We start from the raw sequence: 22,917 nt of genomic DNA on the forward strand, positions 1-22,917 counted from the left end.
AGGGTCACCAATATCCTGGCTGGGAGGTTTGCTAGTATGGTTCGGGTGGGTTTAAACTAATGTGGGGGGGGGGGGGGGGGGGGGGAAATCAGGACAGTAAGTGTGGAGACTGGGGATGAGCCTGATATCAGGGTCAGGCTGGCTAAGAGGAAGGGCAGGCTGGGGGAGATTGAACTCAGTGAGACTGGAGGTCTGGAGTGTATCTGCTTCAATGCACGGATTATAACGGGTAAGACAGATGAACTTAGAGCCTTGATTCATGCACAGAACTTGGTTGTGGTTGCTGTAACGGAGACTTGGTTAACAAAGGGACAGGACTGGCAGCTAAATATTCCGGGATGTAGGTGTTTTAGACGAAACAGGGAGGAAGGTAAAAGAGGTGGAGGCAGTTGCAATACTGGTTAGAGAACATATTCCAGCTGTACAGAGGGAGGACACCATGGAAGAATCAGTAACGAGGCACTGTGGGTAGAGCTCAGAAACAGGAAGGGGGCAGTCACTATGATGGGGGTGTGGGGCAGTCACTATGATGGGGGTGTGGGGCAGTCACTATGATGGGGGGGGGGGGGGGCAGTCACTATGATGGGGGTGTGGGGCAGTCACTATGATGGGGGTGGGGGGCAGTCACTATGATGGGGGTGTGGGGCAGTCACTATGATGGGGGGTGGGGGGGGGGGGGGGGACTACAGGCCTCCCAACAGCCCACGGGAAGGTGAAGAACAGTTATGTAAACAGATTCTAGATAGATGTAGAAATAATAGGGCTGTTGTAGTGGGAGACTTTAATTCCCTCATATTGACTGGAAATCCCTTCGGGCTCAGGGTCTGGGTGGTGAGGAATTTGTTAGGTGTGTCCAAGAAGGTTTTTTGGAACAATATGTGTCCAGTCCGACTAGAGCGGGGGCTATATTGGACCTAGCACTAGGGAACGAGCCTGACCAGGTCATCGAAGTTGCAGTGGGGGAATATGTGGCAAACAGTGACCACAATTCCGGAAGCTTTCGGATACTCATGGAAAAGGCAGAGTGTTGTCCTGGGGTTAAGGTGCTAAATTGGGGGAAGGCTAACTACAACCAGATTAGGCAGGATTTGGAGGCTGTTATTTGGGAGAGGCTGTTTGAGGGTAAATCCACATTTGGCATGTGGGATTCTCTAAGGAGCAGTTGATGGGAGTGCAGGACAGGCATGTGCTGGTAAAAGGGAAAGACAGGAAAGGCAGGATTCCGGAACCATGGATGACCAGGAAACTGAGAATTTTGTCAAAAATAAAAAAGATGCATATGTGAGGTAGCGACAATTAAACCCAGATAAAGCACTTGGGGAATACAAGGAAAGTAGAAAAGATCTCAAGCAGGGAGTTAGGGCAAAAAGGGTCACAATGTCCTTGGCAGACAGGATTAAGGAGAATCCCAAGGTATTTATGCATATATTCGGAACAAGAGGGTAGCTAGAGAAAGAGTTGTCAAGGACAAAGGAGGGAAATTATGTGTCGAGTCAGAGAAAATAGGTGAGAACCTTGACGAGTATTTTACATCGATATTCACAAAGGAGATGGACTGGTGGTGTCTCAGAGAGATGTGTAAACACTTCAGAATCAGTCGTTTTGTTTGTTTGTATTTTTTAGGGGACAGTGAACTATGGGCGCGATTCTCCGCTGCCCACGACGGGTTGGGACCTCCCGCTATTCTCCCCCCCCCCCCCCCCACGGCCGCCCCACGACACGAATCGCTGCTCGCCGTTTTTTACGGCCTGGGCATGAGCCGAGTGCCCAGTCCTTTACGGCCGTTTTCACGAACGCAAACACACCTGCTCTCACCGTTCGTGAAAACGGCCGCAAAGTGCCGTCCCGGACAACCATGGCACCGATTGGCACCGCCGCACCACGGCCGTGCCAAGGGTGGCATGGGCCCGCGATCGGTGGGCACCGATCGCGGGCAGCGGGTCCGATACCTGCGCACTATTTGGCGGCTGAGGGGCATGACGGCCCGCGCACGCGCGGGTTTGATGCATATGCGCGATGACGTCATCCGCGCATGCGAGTTGGAGCCGTCCAACCCGCGCATGCGCGGGTGACGTCATCGTGTGCGTCAGCCGCCGTGACGCTTGGCGCGCGGGCTTAGCGACAGTCGCTAAGCCCGCGATGCCGTGCTTCACGGGGCCGCGCTGCTAGCCCCGCCCGGGGGGTAGAATCGGGTCCTGGGAGGGGGCGCGGAGGCTGCCGTGAAACACGGCCAGTTTCACAGCAGCCTTTACGACTCTCCGCATTTGCGGAGAATCGCGCCCTATATTTCTATCATTCAGCAGAATCAACAATTTTAGAGGGTTCACTTGACAGAGAAGCAGCAGTATATATATATATATATATATATATTTATATATTGTTAAGGGCTAAACGGGTGTTTAATTTTAATTTTCTTTCCCTTTTAAGTTTCTTCTGGAATTCAGATCAGACGGATGGAGGCTAGGGCAGTTGCATGCTCCTTCTGTAGGATGTGGGAGGTAAGGGACACCACGAGTGACCCCACTGACTACAACTGCGGGAAGTGCACTCAACTCCAGCTCCTCAGAGACCGAGTTAGGGAACTGGAGCTGGAGCTGGATGAACTTCTGATCATCTGGGAGGCAGAGAGGGTGATAGTGAGGAGTTACAGGGAGGTAGCCACACCCAAGGTACAGGAAAAGAGTAGCTGGGTTACAGTCAGAGGAAAGAAAACGAAAAGGCAGACAGTGTTGGGATCCCTCGTGGCTGTTTCCCTTCAAAACAAGTATACCGTTTTGGATGCTGTTGGGGGGGGATGACCTACTGGGGGAAGGCCCTAGCGGCCAGGTCTCTGGCACTGAGTCTGGCTCTGTGGCTCAGAAGGGAAGGGGGGAGAATAGAGAAGCAATAGTGACGGAAGACTCAATGGTTAGGGGAATGGATAGGAGATTCTGTGGTCGCGAAAGAGACTCCCGGAAGGTATGCTGCCTCCTGGGTGCCAGGGCCAGGGATGTCTCGGATCAAGCCTACAGGATTCTTAAGGGGGAGGGGGAGCAACCAGAAGTCGTGATGCACATAGGCACCAACGACATAGCTAAGAAAAAGGGGTGAGGATCTAAAAAGTGATTTTAGGGAGTTAGGTTGGAAGCTAAAGAGCAGGACAAGCAGAGTAGTGATCGCAGGATTGCTACCGGTGCCACGTGCAAGTGAGGCAAGGAACAGAGAGCGAGTGCAGCTGAACACGTGGCTACAGGGCTGGTGTCGGAGGGAAAGCTTCGATATGTGGAGCATTGAAATACCTTCTGGGGAAGGTGGGACCTGTACATGAAGGACGGATTGCACCAAAACTGGAGGGGCACCAATATCCTGGATGGGAGGTTTGCCAGAGCTCTGTGGGAGGGTTTAAACTAGTTTGGCAGGGGGATGGGAACCAGAGCTATGGATCGTAGGAGAGGGCAGCTGTTAAACAGGCAGAAATAGTATGCAGCGAGTCTGTGAGGAAGGATAGGCAGTTGATAGGGCAAAGTTGCACTCAGTGGAATGGGTTAAAGTGTGTCTGTTTCAATGCAAGGAGTGTCAGGAATAAGGGAGATGAACTTGGAGCATGGATCAGTACTTGGAACTACGATATTGTGGCCATTACGGAGACATGGATTTCACAGGGGCAGGAATGGTTGTTAGATGTTCCGGGGTTTAGATGTTTTTAGAAGAATAGGGAGGGAGGTTAAAGAGGAGGGGGAGTGGCACTGTTAATTAGGGAATGCACCACAGCTGCAGAAAGGAGGTAGTTGAGGAGGGTTTGTCTACCGGGTAAGTATGGATAGAAGTCAGAAACAAGAAAGCAGGCGGTGAGGAAAGCTAATGGCATGCTGGCTTCATAGAGGATTTGAGTATAGCAGTAGGGATGTCTTGCTGCAGTTATGCAGGGCCTTGGTGAGGCCACACCTTGACTTTTGCGCAGCTTTGGGCTCCCAGTCTGAGGAAGGACATTGTTGCCATTGAGGGTGTCCAGCGAGGATTCACCAGACTAATTCCCGGGATGGCAGGACGGACAGATGGAGAACGACTGGATGGACTGGGCTTGTATTAACTGGAGTTTAGAAGAATGAGAGGGGATCCCGTAGAGGGGGCCTCACGGTAGCATGGTGGTTAGCATCAATGCTTCACAGCTCCAGGGTCCCAGGTTCGATTCCCGGCTGGGTCACTGTCTGTGTGGAGTCTGCACGTCCTCCCCGTGTGTGCGTGGGTTTCCTCCGGGTGCTCCGGTTTCCTCCCACAGTCCAAAGATGTGCGGGTTAGGTGGATTGGACATGCTAAATTGCCCATAGTGTAAGGTTAATGGGGGGATTGTTGGTTTACGGGTATACGGGTTACGTGGGTTTAAGTAGGGTGATCATTGCTCGGCACAACATCGAGGGCCGAAGGGCCTGTTCTGTGCTGTACTGTTCTATGTTCTATGTTCTATGAAACATCTAAAATCCTGATGGGACTGGACAGGATGTATGTGGGACGAATGTTCCCGATGTTGGGGACTGTGGTGAATGTAACTTGGTAATTCACACTGTATCTTTGTAAGCGCAGTAGCGTTATCCGACCATTAGGGGGAGTAGCTCTGGGAATGCTCAGGAGTTTGTACAGGGCTCCACCCTTGGCTCCGCCCACGACTCCTCCCCCTTGTGCTGCTGTATAAATACTCTTGTCCAGAGTCAGTCTGCAGTTCACCGAGAGTTCATCAACGGGTAACAGGCTGGCTCTGAAGTAAGTAGATTAAAACCACTGTTCATATCGGAAAGCACGTGTCTGGTGAATTGATGGTTCCATCAGGGACGTCCAGAACTAGGGGTCACAGCCTAAGAATAAGGAGGCAGCCATTCAGGACTGAGATGGGGAAGAATCTCTTCTCTCAGAGAGTTGTGAACTTGTGGAATTCTCTCCCACAGAAAGCTGTTGGGGCCAGTTCGTTGGATATATTCAAGAGGGAGCTGGACGTGGCCCTGGCGGCTAAAGGGATCAACAGGAATGGAGAGAAAGCGGGAGTGGGATACTGAATTTGCATAATCAGCTATGGACAGAGCTCCCCCTGAGTGGGGACTAGGCCGGGGACAGAGCTCCCCCTGAGTGGGGACTAGGCCGGGGACAGAGCTCCCCCTGAGTGGGGACTAGGCCGGGGCTCCCACCCCGGGGACAGAGCTCCCCCTGAGTGGGGACTGGGCCGGGGCTCGGGGACAGAGCTCCCCCTGAGTGGGGACTAGGCCGGGGACAGAGCTCCCCCTGAGTGGGGGCTAGGCCGGGGACAGAGCTCCCCCTGAGTGGGGACTAGGCCGGGGCTCGGGGACAGAGTTCCCCCTGAGTGGGGACTAGGCTGGAGACAGAGCTCCCCCTGAGTGGGGACTAGGCCGGGGCACCGAGCTCCCCCTGAGTGGGGACGAGGCCGGGGTTCGGGAACAGAGCTCCCCCTGAGTGGGGACTAGGCCGGGGACAGAGCTCCCCCTGAGTGGCGGCTAGGCCGGGGACAGAGCTCCCCCTGAGTGGGGACTAGGCCGTGGCTCGGGGACAGAGCTCCCCCTGAGTGGGGACTAGGCCGGGGACAGAGCTCCCCCTGAGTGGGGACTAGGCCGGGGCTCGGGGAGAGAGCTCCCCCTGAGTGGGGACTAGGCCGGGGTTCGGGAACAGAGCTCCCCCTGAGTGGGGACTAGGCCGGGGACAGAGCTCCCCCTGAGTGGGGACTAGGCCGGGGACAGAACTCCTCCTGAGTGGGGACTAGGCCGGGGCTCTGGCACCGAGCTCCCCCTGAGTGGGGACTAGGCTGGGGCTCGGGGACAGAGCTCCCCCTGAGTGGGGACTAGGCCGGGGACAGACCTCCCCCTGAGTGGGGACTAGGCCGGGGCTCGTGGACAGAGCTCCCCCTGAGTGGGGACTAGGCTGGGGCCCGGGGACAGAGCTCCCCCTGAGTGGGGACTAGGCCGGGGACAGAGCTCCCCCTGAGTGGGGACTAGGCCGGGGACAGAGCTCCCCCTGAGTGGGGACTAGGCCGATGACAGAGCTCCCCCTGAGTGGGGACTAGGCCGGGGTTCGTGGACAGAGCTCCCCCTGAGTGGGGACTAGGCAGGGGCTCGGGGACAGAGCTCCCCCTGAGTGGGGACTAGGCCGGGGACAGAGCTCCCCCTGAGTGGGGACTAGGCCGGGGACAGAGCTCCCCCTGAGTGGGGACTAGGCCGGGGACAGAGCTCCCCCTGAGTGGGGACTAGGCCGGGGACAGAGCTCCCCCTGAGTGGGGACTAGGCCGGGGACAGAGCTCCCCCTGAGTGGGGACTAGGCCGGGGCTCGGGGACAGAGCTCCCCCTGAGTGGGGACTAGGCCGGGGCTCGTGGACAGAGCTCCCCCTGAGTGGGGACTAGGCAGGGGCCCGGGGACAGAGCTCCCCCTGAGTGGGGACTAGGCCGGGGACAGAGCTCCCCCTGAGTGGGGACTAGGCCGGGGACAGAGCTCCCCCTGAGTGGGGACTAGGCCGATGACAGAGCTCCCCCTGAGTGGGGACTAGGCCGGGGACAGAGCTCCCCCTGAGTGGGGGCTAGGCAGGGGCTCGGGGACAGAGCTCCCCCTGAGTGGGGACTAGGCCGGGGACAGAGCTCCCCCTGAGTGGGGACTAGGCCGGGGACAGAGCTCCCCCTGAGTGGGGACTAGGCCGGGGACAGAGCTCCCCCTGAGTGGGGACTAGGCCGGGGACAGAGCTCCCCCTGAGTGGGGACTAGGCCGGGGCTCGGGGACAGAGCTCCCCCTGAGTGGGGACTAGGCCGGGGCTCCCACCCCGGGCACCGTGCTCCCCCTGAGTAGGGACTAGGCCGGGGCTCCCACCCCGGGGCCTGGGGACATGTGGCTCACTGCTGTGGGGGACTGGCTGGCAGAGGCAGCAGGAAGCTGCCAGCCAAACACACTGACACTGACCCACACACTCCCATTGAATTGTACCCAACATCTGTGACACCCACTGTGGCTGCCCGGCCCACACTCACCACCTACTGGACAGGAGCTGTCACACCCAGATTGTAACTGAACCTTCACAACAGCCCAATCAACTGGAGGCGATGCCACACAATCTGTCAGCAACACCACAGTGAGTCAGTGCTGCTATAGGAGCTGGGGTGGCAGTGTGCTGTCAGTGCTGTCAGTGCCGAGGGTGAGTACACACCACCCTGGGTAGGGGGACTGGGCTGGATTGCCCACACAGCTGACTGGTTACTCTGGGGGTGAGGACACACCACCCTGGGTAGGGGGACTGGGCTGCATTGCCCACACAGCTGATTGGTTACTCTGGGGGTTAGGACACACCACCCTGGGTAGGGGGATTGGGCTGGATTGCCCACACAGCTGATTGGTTACTCTGGGGGTTAGGACACACCACCCTGGGTAGGGGGATTGGGCTGGATTGCCCACACAGCTGACTGGTTACTCTGGGGGTGAGGACACACCACCCTGGGTAGGGGGACTGGGCTGCATTGCCCACACAGTTGACTGGTTACTCTGGGGGTTAGGACACACCACCCTGGGTAGGGGGATTGGGCTGGATTGCCCACACAGCTGACTGGTTACTCTGGGGGTGAGGACACACCACCCTGGGTAGGGGGACTGGGCTGCATTGCCCACACAGTTGACTGGTTACTCTGGACACAGACACAGAGACACATTGAGAGGTACAGTCAGGCGATGCTCTGATTCCTGTCGAACAGCAGCCAGCGGAGAGATCAGTGACTGGGATTCAGACAGCGGAGAGATCACTGGCTGGGATTCAGACAGCGGAGAGATCACTGACTGGGATTCAGACAGCGGAGAGATCACTGGCTGGGATTCAGACAGCGGAGAGATCACTGGCTGGGATTCAGACAGCGGAGAGATCACTGGCTGGGATTCAGACAGCGGAGAGATCACTGGCTGGGATTCAGACAGCGGAGAGATCACTGGCTGGGATTCAGACAGCGGAGAGATCACTGGCTGGGATTCAGACAGCGGAGAGATCACTGGCTGGGATTCAGACAGCGGAGAGATCACTGGCTGGGATTCAGACAGCGGAGAGATCACTGGCTGGGATTCAGAGAGCGGAGAGATCAGTGACTGGGATTCAGCCAGCGGAGAGATCACTGGCTGGGATACAGACAGCGGAGAGATCACTGACTGGGATACAGACAGCGGAGAGATCACTGACTGGGATTCAGACAGCGGAGAGATCACTGACTGGGATTCAGACAGCGGAGAGATCACTGACTGGGATTCAGACAGCGGAGAGATCACTGACTGGGATTCAGACAGCGGAGAGATCAGTGACTGGGATTCAGACAGCGGAGAGATCACTGACTGGGATTCAGACAGCGGAGAGATCACTGGCTGGGATTCAGACAGCGGAGAGATCACTGACTGGGAGTCAGACAGCGGAGAGATCACTGACTGGGATACAGACAGCGGAGAGATCACTGGCTGGGATTCAGACAGCGGAGAGATCACTGGCTGGGATTCAGACAGCGGAGAGATCACTGACTGGGATTCAGCCAGCGGAGAGATCACTGGCTGGGATACAGACAGCGGAGAGATCACTGGCTGGGATTCAGACAGCGGAGAGATCACTGGCTGGGATTCAGACAGCGGAGAGATCACTGGCTGGGATTCAGACAGCGGAGAGATCACTGGCTGGGATTCAGACAGCGGAGAGATCACTGGCTGGGATTCAGCCAGCGGAGAGATCACTGGCTGGGATTCAGACAGCGGAGAGATCACTGGCTGGGATTCAGCCAGCGGAGAGATCACTGGCTGGGATACAGACAGCAGGTCCCTGGAAGCTGATGGAGTGGCTGCAGGTTTACACCGGAGTCTGTCTCTGTCTCCTCGCCCAATCCCAACTAACGGCAGGTAAGGAGGCAGCTGGACTGCAATTCAACCTGGAATTGATCTGTCAGTGTGTGTGTGTGTGGGTCAGTGTGTGTGTGTGTGGGTCAGTGTGTGTGTGTGTGGGTCAGTGTGTGTGTGTGTGGGTCAGTGTGTGTGTGTGTGTGTGTCAGTGTGTGTGTGTGTGGGGGGGGGTGGTCAGTGTCAGTGTGTGTGTGTGTGGGTCAGTGTGTGTGTGTGTGGGTCAGTGTGTGTGTGTGTGGGTCAGTGTGTGTGTGTGTGTGTGTCAGTGTGTGTGTGTGTGGGGGGCAGTGTCAGTGTGTGTGTGTGTGTGTGTGGGGGGGGGGTGGTCAGTGTCAGTGTGTGTGTGTGTGGGTCATTGTGTGTGTGTGGGTCAGTGTGTGTGTGTGTGTGGGTCAGTGTGTGTGTGTGTGTGGGTCAGTGTGTGTGTGTGGGTCAGTGTGTGTGTGTGGGGCAGTGTCAGTGTGTGTGTGGGGCAGTGTCAGTGTGTGTGTGGGGCAGTGTCAGTGTGTGTGTGGGGCAGTGTCAGTGTGTGTGTGTGGGGCAGTGTCAGTGTGTGTGTGTGTGGGTCAGTGTGTGTGTGTGGGTCAGTGTGTGTGTGTGTGTGGGTCAGTGTGTGTGTGTAGGTCAGTGTGTGTGTGTGGGGCAGTGTCAGTGTGTGTGTGGGGCAGTGTCAGTGTGTGTGTGTGGGTGGGTCAGTGTGTGTGTGTGTGTGGGTCAGTGTGTGTGTGTGTGTAGGTCAGTGTGTGTGTGTGTGGGTCAGTGTCAGTGTGTGTGTGTGTGGGTCAGTGTCAGTGTGTGTGTGTGTGGGTCAGTGTGTGTGTGTGTGGGTCAGTGTGTGTGTGTGTGGGTCAGTGTGTGTGTGTGGGTCAGTGTGTGTGTGTGTGTGTGTGGGTCAGTGTCAGTGTGTGTGTGTGTGGGTCAGTGTGGGTCAGTTGTGTGTGTGTGGGGCAGTGTCAGTGTGTGTGTGTGGGTCAGTGTGTGTGTGTGTGGGGCAGTGTCAGTGTGTGTGTGTGTGGGTCAGTGTGTGTGTGTGTGTGTGGGTCAGTGTCAGTGTGTGTGTGTGTGGGTCAGTGTGTGTGTGTGTGTGTGGGTCAGTGTCAGTGTGTGTGTGGGTCAGTGTCAGTGTGTGTGTGTGTGGGGCAGTGTCAGTGTGTGTGTGTGTGGGGCAGTGTCAGTGTGTGTGTGTGGGTCAGTGTGTGTGTGTGTGGGTCAGTGTGTGTGTGTGTGGGGCAGTGTCAGTGTGTGTGTGTGTGGGGCAGTGTCAGTGTGTGTGTGTGTGTGGGTCAGTGTGTGTGTGGGTCAGTGTGTGTGTGTGTGGGTCAGTGTCAGTGTGTGTGTGTGTGTGTGTGTGGGTCAGTGTGTGTGTGGGTCAGTGTGTGTGTGTGTGGGTCAGTGTGTGTGTGTGGGTCAGTGTGTGTGTGGGTCAGTGTGTGTGTGGGGCAGTGTGTGTGTGGGTCAGTGTGTGTGTGTGGGTCAGTGTCAGTGTGTGTGTGTGGGTCAGTGTGTGTGTGGGTCAGTGTGTGTGTGGGTCAGTGTGTGTGTGTGTGTGTGTGTGTGTGGGTCAGTGTGTGTGTGTGTGGGTCAGTGTGTGTGTGGGTCAGTGTGTGTGTGTGGGTCAGTGTGTGTGTGGGTCAGTGTGTGTGTGTGTGTGTGTGTCAGTGTGTGTGTGTGTGTGTGGGTCAGTGTGTGTGTGGGTCAGTGTGTGTGTGTGTGTGTGGGTCAGTGTGTGTGTGTGTGTGTGGGTCAGTGTGTGTGTGGGTCAGTGTGTGTGTGTGTGTGTGTGTGTGTGGGTCAGTGTGTGTGGGTCAGTGTGTGTGTGTGTGGGTCAGTGTGTGTGTGTGGGTGTGTGTGTGGGTCAGTGTGTGTGGGTCAGTGTGTGTGTGTGTGGGTCAGTGTGTGTGTGTGGGTGTGTGTGTGGGTCAGTGTGTGTGGGTCAGTGTGTGTGTGTGGGTCAGTGTGTGTGTGTGGGTGTGTGTGTGGGTCAGTGTGTGTGGGTCAGTGTGTGTGTGTGTGGGTCAGTGTGTGTGTGTGGGTGTGTGTGTGGGTCAGTGTGTGTGGGTCAGTGTGAGTGTGTGTGGGTCAGTGTGTGTGTGTGTGGGTGGGTCAGTGTCAGTGTGTGTGTGTGTGGGTGGGTCAGTGTCAGTGTGTGTGTGGGTGGGTCAGTGTCAGTGTGTGTGTGTGTGGGTCAGTGTGTGTGTGTGGGTCAGTGTGTGTGTGTGTGGGTGGGTCAGTGTCAGTGTGTGTGTGGGTGGGTCAGTGTGTGTGTGTGTGGGCGGGGGTGGTCAGTGTCAGTGTGTGTGTGTGTGTGTGTGGGGGGGGGGGTGGTCAGTGTCAGTGTGTGTGTGTGTGGGTCATTGTGTGTGTGTGGGTCAGTGTGTGTGTGTGTGTGGGTCAGTGTGTGTGTGTGTGTGGGTCAGTGTGTGTGTGTGGGTCAGTGTGTGTGTGGGTCAGTGTCAGTGTGTGTGTGGGGGTGGGGTCAGTGTCCGTGTGTGTGTGGGGGTGGGGTCAGTGTCAGTGTGTGTGTGGGGGTGGGGTCAGTGTCAGTGTGTGTGTGTGGGTCATTGTGTGTGTGTGGGTCATTGTGTGTGTGTGGGTCAGTGTGTGTGTGTGTGTGGGTCAGTGTGTGTGTGTAGGTCAGTGTGTGTGTGTGGGTCAGTGTCAGTGTGTGTGTGGGGCAGTGTCAGTGTGTGTGTGTGGGTGGGTCAGTGTGTGTGTGTGTGTGGGTCAGTGTGTGTGTGTGTGTAGGTCAGTGTGTGTGTGTGTGGGTCAGTGTCAGTGTGTGTGTGTGTGGGTCAGTGTCAGTGTGTGTGTGTGTGGGTCAGTGTGTGTGTGTGGGTCAGTGTGTGTGTGTGGGTCAGTGTGTGTGTGTGTGTGTGTGGGTCAGTGTCAGTGTGTGTGTGTGTGGGTCAGTGTGGGTCAGTTGTGTGTGTGTGGGTCAGTGTCAGTGTGTGTGTGTGTGGGTCAGTGTGTGTGTGTGTGGGTCAGTGTCAGTGTGTGTGTGTGTGGGTCAGTGTGTGTGTGTGTGTGTGGGTCAGTGTCAGTGTGTGTGTGTGTGGGTCAGTGTGTGTGTGTGTGTGGGTCAGTGTCAGTGTGTGTGTGGGGCAGTGTCAGTGTGTGTGTGTGTGGGGCAGTGTCAGTGTGTGTGTGTGTGTGGGGCAGTGTCAGTGTGTGTGTGTGTGTGGGTCAGTGTGTGTGTGTGTGGGTCAGTGTGTGTGTGTGTGGGGCAGTGTCAGTGTGTGTGTGTGTGGGGCAGTGTCAGTGTGTGTGTGTGTGTGGGTCAGTGTGTGTGTGGGTCAGTGTGTGTGTGTGTGGGTCAGTGTCAGTGTGTGTGTGTGGGTCAGTGTGTGTGTGGGTCAGTGTGTGTGTGTGTGGGTCAGTGTGTGTGTGGGTCAGTGTCAGTGTGTGTGTGGGTCAGTGTGTGTGTGGGTCAGTGTGTGTGTGGGTCAGTGTGTGTGTGTGGGTCAGTGTCAGTGTGTGTGTGTGGGTCAGTGTGTGTGTGGGTCAGTGTGTGTGTGGGTCAGTGTGTGTGTGTGTGTGTGTGTGTGTGGGTCAGTGTGTGTGTGTGTGGGTCAGTGTGTGTGTGTGGGTCAGTGTGTGTGTGTGGGTCAGTGTGTGTGTGGGTCAGTGTGTGTGTGTGTGTGTGTCAGTGTGTGTGTGTGTGTGGGTCAGTGTGTGTGTGGGTCAGTGTGTGTGTGTGTGTGGGTCAGTGTGTGTGTGTGTGTGTGGGTCAGTGTGTGTGTGGGTCAGTGTGTGTGTGTGTGTGTGTGTGTGGGTCAGTGTGTGTGGGTCAGTGTGTGTGTGTGTGGGTCAGTGTGTGTGTGTGGGTGTGTGTGTGGATCAGTGTGTGTGGGTCAGTGTGTGTGTGTGTGGGTCAGTGTGAGTGTGTGTGGGTCAGTGTGTGTGTGTGTGGGTGGGTCAATGTCAGTGTGTGTGTGGGTGGGTCAGTGTCAGTGTGTGTGTGTGTGGGTCAGTGTGTGTGTGTGGGTCAGTGTGTGTGTGTGTGGGTGGGTCAGTGTCAGTGTGTGTGTGGGTGGGTCAGTGTCAGTGTGTGTGTGTGTGGGTCAGTGTGTGTGTGTGGGTCAGTGTGTGTGTGTGTGGGTGGGTCAGTGTCAGTGTGTGTGTGGGTGGGTCAGTGTCAGTGTGTGTGTCAGTGTGTGTGTGTGGGTCAGTGTGTGGGTGTGTGTGTGTGTAGGTCAGTGTGTGTGTGTGTGGGTCAGTGTGTGTGTGTGTGTGTGGGTCAGTGTGTGTGTGTGGGTCAGTGTGTGTGTGTGTGGGTGGGTCAGTGTCAGTGTGTGTGTGGGTGGGTCAGTGTCAGTGTGTGTGTCAGTGTGTGTGTGTGGGTCAGTGTGTGGGTGTGTGTGTGTGTGTAGGTCAGTGTGTGTGTGTGTGGGTCAGTGTGTGTGTGTGTGGGTCAGTGTGTGGGTGTGTGTGTGTGTAGGTCAGTGTGTGTGTGTGTGGGTCAGTGTGTGTGTGTGGGTGTGTGTGGGTCAGTGTGTGGGTCAGTGTGTGGGTCAGTGTGTGGGTGTGTGTGTGTGTAGGTCAGTGTGTGTGTGTGTAGGTCAGTGTGTGTGTGTGTGGGTCAGTGTGTGTGTGGGTCAGTGTGTGTGTGTGTGGGTCACTGTGTGTGTGTGTGTGTGTGTCAGTGTGTGTGTGTGTGGGTCAGTGTGTGTGTGTGGGTGGGTCAGTGTGTGTGTGTGTGGGTGGGTCAGTGTGTGTGTGTGGGTGGGTCAGTGGCAGTTTGTGTGTGTGTGGGTCAGTGTGTGTGTGTGTGTGGGTCCGTGTGTGTGTGTGGGTGGGTCAGTGTCAGTGTGTGTGGGTGGGTCAGTATCAGTGTGTGTGTGTGTGGGTGGGTCAGTGTCAGTGTGTGTGTGGGTGGGTCAGTGTCAGTGTGTGTGTGTGTGGGTCAGTGTGTGTGTGTGTGGGTCAGTGTGTGTGTGTGTGGGTGGGTCAGTGTCTGTGTGTGTGTGGGTCAGTGTGTGTGTGTGGGTCAGTGTGTGTATGTGGGTACGTGTCAGTAGGTGTATGTGTGTGTGTTTGGGTTGCACTTTATGTGTGGGGCAGTGTGTGTGGGTTTGTGTCTGTGTGTCAATGTCAGTGTGTGTGTGGGGGTCAGTGTGTATGTGGGTGTGGGTCTGTGTGTGTGTGGGTCTGTGGGAATGTGTCAGTGGGTGTGTGTGTGTGTGGGGCAGTGTGTGTGTTGGGCAGTGTGTGGGGGGGGGGTGCAGTGCGCGCATGTGTGTGTGTGGGTCAGTGTGTATGTGTGTTGGGGAGTGTGTGTGTTTGTTGGGGAGTGTGTGTGTTGGGGAGTGTGTGTGTTTGTTGGGGAGTGTGTGTGTTTGTTGGGGAGTGTGTGTGTTGGGGAGTGTGTGTGTTTGTTGGGGAGTGTGTGTGTTGGGGAGTGTGTGTGTTTGTTGGGGAGTGTGTGTGTTGGGGAGTGTGTGTGTTTGTTGGGGAGTGTGTGTGTTGGGGAGTGTGTGTGTTTGTTGGGGAGTGTGTGTGTTGGGGAGTGTGTGTGTTTTGGGGAGTGTGTGTGTCTGTTGGGGAGTGTGTGTGTTGGGGAGTGTGTGTGTGTATGTTGGGGAGTGTGTGTGTTGGGGAGTGTGAGTGTGTATGTTGGGGAGTGTGTGTGTGTTGGGGAGTGTGTGTGTTGGGGAGTGTGTGTGTTGGGGAGTGTGTGTGTGTGTGTTGGGGAGTGTGTGTGTTGGGGAATATGTGAGTGTGTATGTTGGGGAGTGTGTGTGTTGGGGAGTGTGAGTGTGTATGTTGGGGAGTGTGTGTGTGTTGGGGAGTGTGTGTGTTGGGGAGTGTGTGTGTGTGTGTTGGGGAGTGTGTGTGTTGGGGAGTGTGTGTGTTGGGGAATGTTTTGGGGAGCGTGTGTGTGTGTTGGGGAGTGTGTGTGTGTTGGGGAGTGTGTGTGTGTTGGGGAGTGTGTGTGTGTTGGGGAGTGTGTGTGTGTGTTGGGGAGTGTGTGTGTTGGGGAGTGTGTGTGTTGGGGAGTGTGTGTGTGTTGGGGAGTGTGTGTGTTGGGGTGTGTGTGTGTGTGTTGGGAAATTTGTTGGGGAGTGTGTGTGTGTTGGGGAGTGTGTGTGTGTTGGGGAGTGTGTGTGTTGGGGAATGTTTTGGAGAGCGTGTATGTGTGTTGGGAAGTGTGTGTGTTGGGGAGTGTGTGTGTGTGTTGGGGAGTGTGTGTGTTGGGGAGTGTGTGTGTTGGGGAGTGTGTGTGTTGGGGAGTGTGTGTGTTGGGGAATGTTTTGGGGTGTGTGTGTGTGTGTTGGGAAATTTGTTGGGGAGTATGTGTTGGGGAGTGTGTGTGTGTGTGTTGGGAAGTGTGTGTGTGTGTCTTGGGGAGTGTGTGTGTGTGTGTTGGGGAATGTTTTGGGGAGCGTGTGTGTGTGTTGGGAAATTTGTTGGGGAGTGTGTGTGTGGGTTGGGGTGTGTGTGTGTTGGGGAGTGTGTGTATGTGGGTTGGGGTGTGTGTGTGGGTTGGGGTATGTGTGTGTGTGTTGGGGAATGGTTTGGGAAGTGTGTGTGTGTGTCTTGGGGAGTGTGTGTATGTGTTGGGGTATGTTTTGGGGAGTGTGTGTGTGTTCGGGAGTGTGTGTGTTGGGGAGTGTGTGTGTTGGGGAGTGTGTGTGTTGGGGAATGTTTTGGGAAGTGTGTTTGTGTGTTGGGGTGTGTGTGTGTGTGTTGGGGAGTGTGTGTGTGTGTGTGTGGTGGGGAGTGTGTGTGTTGGGGAGTGTGTGTGTTGGGGAGTGTGTGTGTTGGGGAGTGTGTGTGTTGGGGAATGTTTTGGGAAGTGTGTTTGTGTGTTGGGGTGTGTGTGTGTGTGTTGGGGAGTGTGTGTGTGTGTGTGTGGTGGGGAGTGTGTGTGTTGGGGAGTGTGTGTGTTGGGGAATGTTTTGGGAAGTGTGTTTGTGTGTTGGGGAGTGTGTGTGTGTGTTGGGGAGTGTTTGTGTGTGTGTGTGTTGGGGAGTATGTGTGTGGGTTGGGGTGTGCATGTGTTGGGGAATGTTTTGGGCAGTGTGTGTGTGGGTTGGGGTGTGTGTGTGTTGGGGAGTGTGTGTGTGGGTTGGGTTGTGTGTGTGTTGGGGAGTGTGTGTGTGTGGGTTGGGGTGTGTGTATGTGTTGGGGTATGTTTTGGGGAGTGTGTGTGTGTTCGGGAGTGTGTGTGTTGGGGAACGTTTTGGGGAGTGTGTGTGTTGGGGAATGTTTCGGGAAGTGTGTTTGTGTGTTGGGGAGTGTGTGTGTGGGTTGGGGTGTGTGTGTGTGTTGGGGAGTGTGTGTGTTGGGGAGTGTGTGTGTTGGGGAGTGTGTGTGTTGGGGAGTGTGTGTGTTGGGGAGTGTGTGTGTTGGGGAATGTTTTGGGGAGCGTGTGTGTGTGTTGGAGCGTGTGTGTGTGTTGGGGAGTGTGTGTGTGTTGGGGAGTGTGTGTGTTGGGGAGTGTGTGTGTTGGGGAATGTTTTGGGGAGCGTGTGTGTGTGTTGGGGAGTGTGTGTGTCTTGGGGAGTGTGTGTGTTGGGGAGTGTGTGTGTTGGGGAATGTTTTGGGGAGCGTGCGTGTGTGTTGGGAAATCTGTTGGGGAGTGTGTGTGTGGGTTGGGGTGTGTGTGTTGGGGAGTGTGTGTGTGTGGGTTGGAGTGTGTGTGTGGATTGGGGTATGTTTGTGTGTGTTGGGGAATGGTTTGGGAAGTGTGTGTGTGTGTGTCTTAGGGAGTGTGTGTATGTGTTGGGGTATGTTTTGGGGAGCGTGTGTGTGTGTTGGGAAATTTGTTGGGGAGTGTGTGTGTGGGTTGGGTTGTGTGTGTGTTGGGGAGTGTGTGTGTGTGGGTTGGGGTGTGTGTGTGTTGGGGAGTGTGTGTGTGTGGGTTGGGGTGTGTGTGTGGGTTGGGGTATGTTTGTGTGTGTTGGGGAATGGTTTGGGAAGTGTGTGTGTGTGTGTCTTAGGGAGTGTGTGTATGTGTTGGGGTATGTTTTGGGGAGTGTGTGTGTGTTCGGGCGTGTGTGTGTTGGGGAACGTTTTGGGGAGTGTGTGTGTTGGGGAATGTTTCGGGAAGTGTGTTTGTGTGTTGGGGAGTGTGTGTGTGGGTTGGGGTGTGTGTGTGTGTTGGGGAGTGTGTGTGTTGGGGAGTGTGTGTGTTGGGGAATGTTTTGGGGAGCGTGTGTGTGTGTTGGGGAGTGTGTGTGTGTTGGGGAGTGTGTGTGTTGGGGAGTGTGTGTGTGTTGGGGAGTGTGTGTGTGTTGGGGAGTGTGTGTGTGTGTGTTGGGGAGTGTGTGTGTTGGGGAGTGTGTGTGTGTGTTGGGGAGTGTGTGTGTTGGGGAATGTTTTGGGGTGTGTGTGTGTGTGTTGGGAAATTTGTTGGGGAGTATGTGTTGGGGAGTGTGTGTGTGTGTTGGGAAGTGTGTGTGTGTGTCTTGGGGAGTGTGTGTGTGTGTGTTGGGGAATGTTTTGGGGAGCGTGTGTGTGTGTTGGGAAATTTGTTGGGGAGTGTGTGTGTGTGGGTTGGGGTGTGTGTGTGTTGGGGAGTGTGTGTGTGGGTTGGGGTGTGTGTGTGTTGGGGAGTGTGTGTGTGTGGGTTGGGGTATGTGTGTGGGTTGGGGTATGTGTGTGTGTGTTGGGGAATGGTTTGGGAAGTGTGTGTGTGTGTGTCTTGGGGAGTGTGTGTATGTGTTGGGGTATGTTTTGGGGAGTGTGTGTGTGTTCGGGGTGTGTGTGTTGGGGAGTGTGTGTGTTGGGGAATGTTTTGGGAAGTGTGTTTGTGTGTTGGGGAGTGTGTGTGTGTGTTGGGGAGTGTGTGTGTGTGTGTGTTGGGGAGTATGTGTGTGGGTTGGGGTGTGCATGTGTTGGGGAATGTTTTGGGCAGTGTGTGTGTCTTGGGGAGTGTGTGTATGTGTTGGGGTATGTTTTGGGGAGTGTGTGTGTGTTCGGGAGTGTGTGTGTTGGGGAACGTTTTGGGGAGTGTGTGTGTTGGGGAATGTTTTGGGAAGTGTGTTTGTGTGTTGGGGAGTGTGTGTGTGGGTTGGGGTGTGTATGTGTTGGGGAATGTTTTGGGGAGTGTGTGTGTGTTGGGGAGTGTGTGTGTGTTGTGGAGTGTGTGTGTGTTGGGGAGTGTGTGTGTTGGGGAGTGTGTGTGTGTTGGGGAGTGTGTGTGTGTGTGTGTTGGGGAATGTTTTGGGCAGCGTGTGTGTGTGTTGGAGAGTGTGTGTGTGTTGGGGAGTGTGTGTGTGTTGGGGAATGTTTTGGGGAGCGTGTGTGTGTGTTGGGGAATGTTTTGGGCAGCGTGTGTGTGTGTGTTGGAGCGTGTGTGTGTGTTGGGGAGTGTGTGTGTGTTGGGGAGTGTGTGTGTTGGGGAGTGTGTGTGTTGGGGAATGTTTTGGGGAGCGTGTGTGTGTGTTGGGGAGTGTGTGTGTTGGGGAATGTTTTGGGGAGCGTGCGTGTGTGTTGGGAAATTTGTTGGGGAGTGTGTGTGTGTGGGTTGGGGTGTGTGTGTTGGGGAGTGTGTGTGTGTGGGTTGGGGTGTGTGTGTGGGTTGGGGTATGTTTGTGTGTGTTGGGGAATGTTTTGGGGAGTGTGTGTGTGGGTTGGGGAGTATGTGTGTGGGTTGGGGTGTGTATGTGTTGGGGAATGTTTTGGGGAGTGTGTGTGTGTTGGGGAGTGTGTGTGTGTTGGGGAGTGTGTGTGTGTTGGGGAGTGTGTGTGTTGGGGAGTGTGTGTGTTGGGGAATGTTTTGGGGAGCGTGTGTGTGTGTTGGGAAATTTGTTGGGGAGTGTGTGTGTGGGTTGGGTTGTGTGTGTGTTGGGGAGTGTGTGTGTGTGGGTTGGGGTGTGTGTGTGGGTTGGGGTATGTTTGTGTGTGTTGGGGAATGGTTTGGGAAGTGTGTGTGTGTGTGTCTTGGGGAGTGTGTGTATGTGTTGGGGTATGTTTTGGGGAGTGTGTGTGTGTTCGGGAGTGTGTGTGTTGGGGAACGTTTTGGGGAGTGTGTGTGTTGGGGAATGTTTTGGGGAGTGTGTGTGTGTGTGTTGGGGAGTATGTGTGTGGGTTGGGGTGTGTATGTGTTGGGGAATGTTTTGGGGAGTGTGTGTGTGTTGGGGAGTGTGTGTGTGTTGGGGAGTGTGTGTGTGTTGCGGAGTGTGTGTGTTGGGGAGTGTGTGTGTTGGGGAATGTTTTGGGGAGCGTGTGTGTGTGTTGGGGAGTGTGTGTGTGTTGGGGAGTGTGTGTGTGTGTTGGGGAATGTTTTGGGGAGCGTGTGTGTGTGTTGGGGAGTATGTGTGTGTTGGGGAGTGTGTGTGTGTTGGGGAGTGTGTGTGTTGGGGAGTGTGTGTGTTGGGGAATGTTTTGGGGAGCGTGTGTGTGTGTGTTGGGAAATTTGTTGGGGAGTATGTGTTGGGGAGTGTGTGTGTGTGTGTTGGGGAGTGTGTGTGTTGGGGAGTGTGTGTGTTGGGGAATGTTTTGGGGAGCGTGTGTGTGTGTTGGGGAGTGTGTGTGTTGGGGAATGTTTTGGGGAGCGTGTGTGTGTGTTGGGAAATTTGTTGGGGAGTGTGTGTGTGTGGGTTGGGGTGTGTGTGTGTTGGGGAGTGTGTGTGTGGGTTGGGGAGTGTGTGTGTTGGGGAGTGTGTGTGTGTGTGTTGGGGAGTGTGTGTGTGTGTGTTGGGGAGTGTGTGTGTGTGTGTTGGGGAGTGTGTTTGTTGGGGAGTGTGTGTTGGGGAATGTTTTGGGGAGCGTGTGTGTGTGTTGGGGAGTGTGTGTGTTGGGGAATGTTTTGGGGAGCGTGTGTGTGTGTTGGGAAATTTGTTGGGGAGTGTGTGTGTGTGGGTTGGGGTGTGTGTGAGTTGGGGAGTGTGTGTGTGTGGGTTGGGGTGTGTGTGTGGGTTGGGGTATGTTTGTGTGTGTTGGGGAATGGTTTGGGAAGTGTGTGTGTGTGTGTCTTGGGGAGTGTGTGTATGTGTTGGGGTATGTTTTGGGGAGTGTGTGTGTGTTCGGGAGTGTGTGGGGGGGGGGGGGTGCAGTGCGCGCATGTATGTGTGTGGGTCAGTGTGTGTATGTGTGTTGGGGAGTGTGTGTGTGTTGGGGAGTGTGTGTGTGTCTGTTGGGGAGTGTGTGTGTTGGGGAGTGTGTGTGTTGGGGAATGTTTTGGGGAGTGTGTGTGTGTGTTGGGGAGTGTGTGTGTGTTGGGGAATATGTGAGTGTGTATGTTGGGGAGTGTGTGTGTGTTGGGGAGTGTGTGTGTGTGTGTTGGGGAGTGTGTGTGTGTGTGTGTTGGGGAATGTTTTGGGGTGTGTGTGTGTGTTGGGGAATATGTGAGTGTGTATGTTGGGGAGTGTGTGTATGTTGGGGAGTGTGTGTGTGTTGGGGAGTGTGTGTGTGTGTGTTGGGGAGTGTGTGTGTTCGGGAGTGTGTGTGTTGGGGAATGTTTTGGGGAGCGTGTGTGTGTGTTGGGAAGTGTGTGTGTTGGGGAGTGTGTGTGTTGGGGAATGTTTTGGGGTGTGTGTGTGTGTGTTGGGAAATTTGTTGGGGAGTATGTGTTGGGGAGTGTGTGTGTGTTGGGAAGTGTGTGTGTGTGTGTTGGGGAATGTTTTGGGGAGCGTGTGTGTGTGTTGGGAGTGTGTGTGTGTTGGGGAATATGTGAGTGTGTATGTTGGGGAGTGTGTGTGTGTGTTGGGGAGTGTGTGTGTGTGTGTGTTGGGGAGTGTGTGTGTGTGTGTTGGGGAATGTTTTGGGGTGTGTGTGTGTGTGTTGGGGAGTGTGTGTGTTCAGGAGTGTGTGTGTTGGGGAATGTTTTGGGGAGCGTGTGTGTATGTTGGGAAGTGTGTGTATGTTGGGAAGTGTGTGTGTTGGGGAGTGTGTGTGTTGGGGAATGTTTTGGGGTGTGTGTGTGTGTGTTGGGGAGTGTGTGTGTGTGTTGGGGAGTGTGTGTGTGTTGGGGAGTGTGTGTGTTGGGGAGTGTGTGTGTTGGGGAATGTTTTGGGGAGCGTGTGTGTGTGTTGGGAGTGTGTGTGTGTTGGGGAATATGTGAGTGTGTATGTTGGGGAGTGTGTGTGTGTTGGGGAATATGTGAGTGTGTGTGTTGGGGAGTGTGTGTGTGTGTGTTGGGGAGTGTGTGTGTGTGTTGGGGAATGTTTTGGGGTGTGTGTGTGTGTGTGTTGGGGAGTGTGTGTGTTCGGGAGTGTGTGTGTTGGGGAATGTTTTGGGGAGCGTGTGTGTATGTTGGGAAGTGTGTGTATGTTGGGAAGTGTGTGTGTGTTGGGGAGTGTGTGTGTTGGGGAATGTTTTGGGGTGTGTGTGTGTGTGTTGGGAAGTGTGTGTGTGTGTCTTGGGGAGTGTGTGTGTGTGTTGGGGAATGTTTTGGGGAGCGTGTGTGTGTGTTGGGAAATTTGTTGGGGAATGTGTGTGTGTGGGTTGGGGTGTGTGTGTGTTGGGGAGTGTGTGTGTGTGTGTTGGGGAGTGTGTGTGTGTGGGTTGGGGTGTGTGTGTGGGTTGGGGTATGTGTGTGTGTGTTGGGGAATGGTTTGGGAAGTGTGTGTGTGTGTCTTGGGGAGTGTGCGTATGTGTTGGGGTATGTTTTGGGGAGTGTGTGTGTGTTCGGGAGTGTGTGTGTTGGGGAACGTTTTGGGAATGTGTGTGTGTGTGTGTTGGGGTGTGTGTGTGTGTGTGTGTGTGTTGAGGAGTGTGTGTGTTTGTGTTGGGGAATGTTTTGGGGATGTGTGTGTGTGTGTGTGTTGGGGAGTGTGTGTCCCGTACCAGCCTTCCCGAACAGGCGCCGGAATGTGGCGACTAGGGGCTTTTCACAGTAACTTCATTGAAGCCTACCCGTGACAATAAGCGATTTTCTTTTCATTTTCATTTCAAACCGGAGCACCCGGAGGAAACCCACGCAGACACAGGGAGAACGTGCAGACTCCGCACAGACAGTGACCCAGCGGGGAATCGAACCCGGGGCCCTGGAGCTATGAAATGAAATGAAAAATGAAAATTGGTTATTGTCATGAGTAGGCTTCAATGAAGTTACTGTGAAAAGCCCCTAGTCGCCACATTTCGGCGGCTGTTTGGGGAGGCTGTTACGGGAATCGAACTGTGCTGCTGGGTCTGCTTTCAAAGCCAGCGATTTAGCCCTGTGCTAAACAGCCTCTAGGTTATGAAGCAACTGTGCTAACCACAATGCCACCTCCTGCCTCCCCTCTTCATTGCCACTCAGTCAGATAACAGCTCCATTTTCAAATGTGTCCCTCCCTATCTCTATCTCCCCTGTGTGAAATCTGTCCTCCTCCAATCGCCAGCACCCCCAGTTTCAATCACTCCAACACTGGTCCAGTGCCTCCAGATGCTCACCACCACTGCATGGGAACCCCTCTTTGACCCTCCCCACATCTGGCTCCGACAATAAAGATTCTCCATAATTGTTGCTGCTGTCGTGTATTAACTATTGTAAATTGTTGTGAACAGTCCGCAAAGTTGCATTGAATGGTGTTGCAACCCAGTCGAGCAACCGTCAGACTGCTGCAGAAGCTATCGATGGGAAAACGAGAGATTATTCCTGCTCCTTTACTGAAGTGCAGATAGATCCCTGGTGGAGGGTGGACCTGCGGGAAAAGCATCAGATTGCGTACATCAAGATTACCAACTCACAAACGGCAGGCAAGGCAGGAATCTACGGAGCTGAAATCCGCATTGGAGACTCGGACAGGAATCAGGGCAATGATAATCCCAAGTGAGTGTCTGGTGGTGCGGGAACTTTATTCTGTTTCCTGCTCTGTATATATTCCAGTGACTGACTGACTCAGTCTGTGAACTCTCTGCACACTCACACATTACACTTTAATTCCAGATGTGCTACAGTGGGAAGAATTGGGCTGGGAGACACGAAAACCTTTGACTGTCGTGGAATGCAAGGTCGATATGTGAACATCATCCGACCTGGGAAGGAGAAGCATCTGACTCTGTGTGAGGTGGTGGTCTTGGGGCGGCCTCTCTTTATAATCAAGAATTGTGAATGAAAGCAGCCATGGTAAAAAAATGATTGTGAACCCAGGGTTGGCCAACCTGTTT

The 22,917-nt window shown here is 54.9% G+C and overlaps 1 protein-coding gene across 1 annotated transcript; it reads left to right on the forward strand.

The window, feature by feature from the left end:
• The first annotated feature begins 1,230 nt into the window (after positions 1-1,230).
• On the forward strand, positions 1,231-22,866 carry LOC119965726 (extracellular matrix-binding protein ebh-like). The gene is made up of 4 exons (XM_038796489.1): positions 1,231-1,281; positions 7,677-8,877; positions 22,315-22,579; positions 22,697-22,866. The coding sequence occupies exons 1-4, from the start codon at positions 1,231-1,233 to the stop codon at positions 22,863-22,865; spliced, it is 1,686 nt and encodes a 561-aa protein (XP_038652417.1). The 3' UTR covers position 22,866.
• Positions 22,867-22,917: the final 51 nt, after the last annotated feature.

This window comes from Scyliorhinus canicula, chromosome 5, assembly GCF_902713615.1.
Source record: "Scyliorhinus canicula chromosome 5, sScyCan1.1, whole genome shotgun sequence".
Taxonomy (NCBI): domain Eukaryota; kingdom Metazoa; phylum Chordata; class Chondrichthyes; order Carcharhiniformes; family Scyliorhinidae; genus Scyliorhinus; species Scyliorhinus canicula.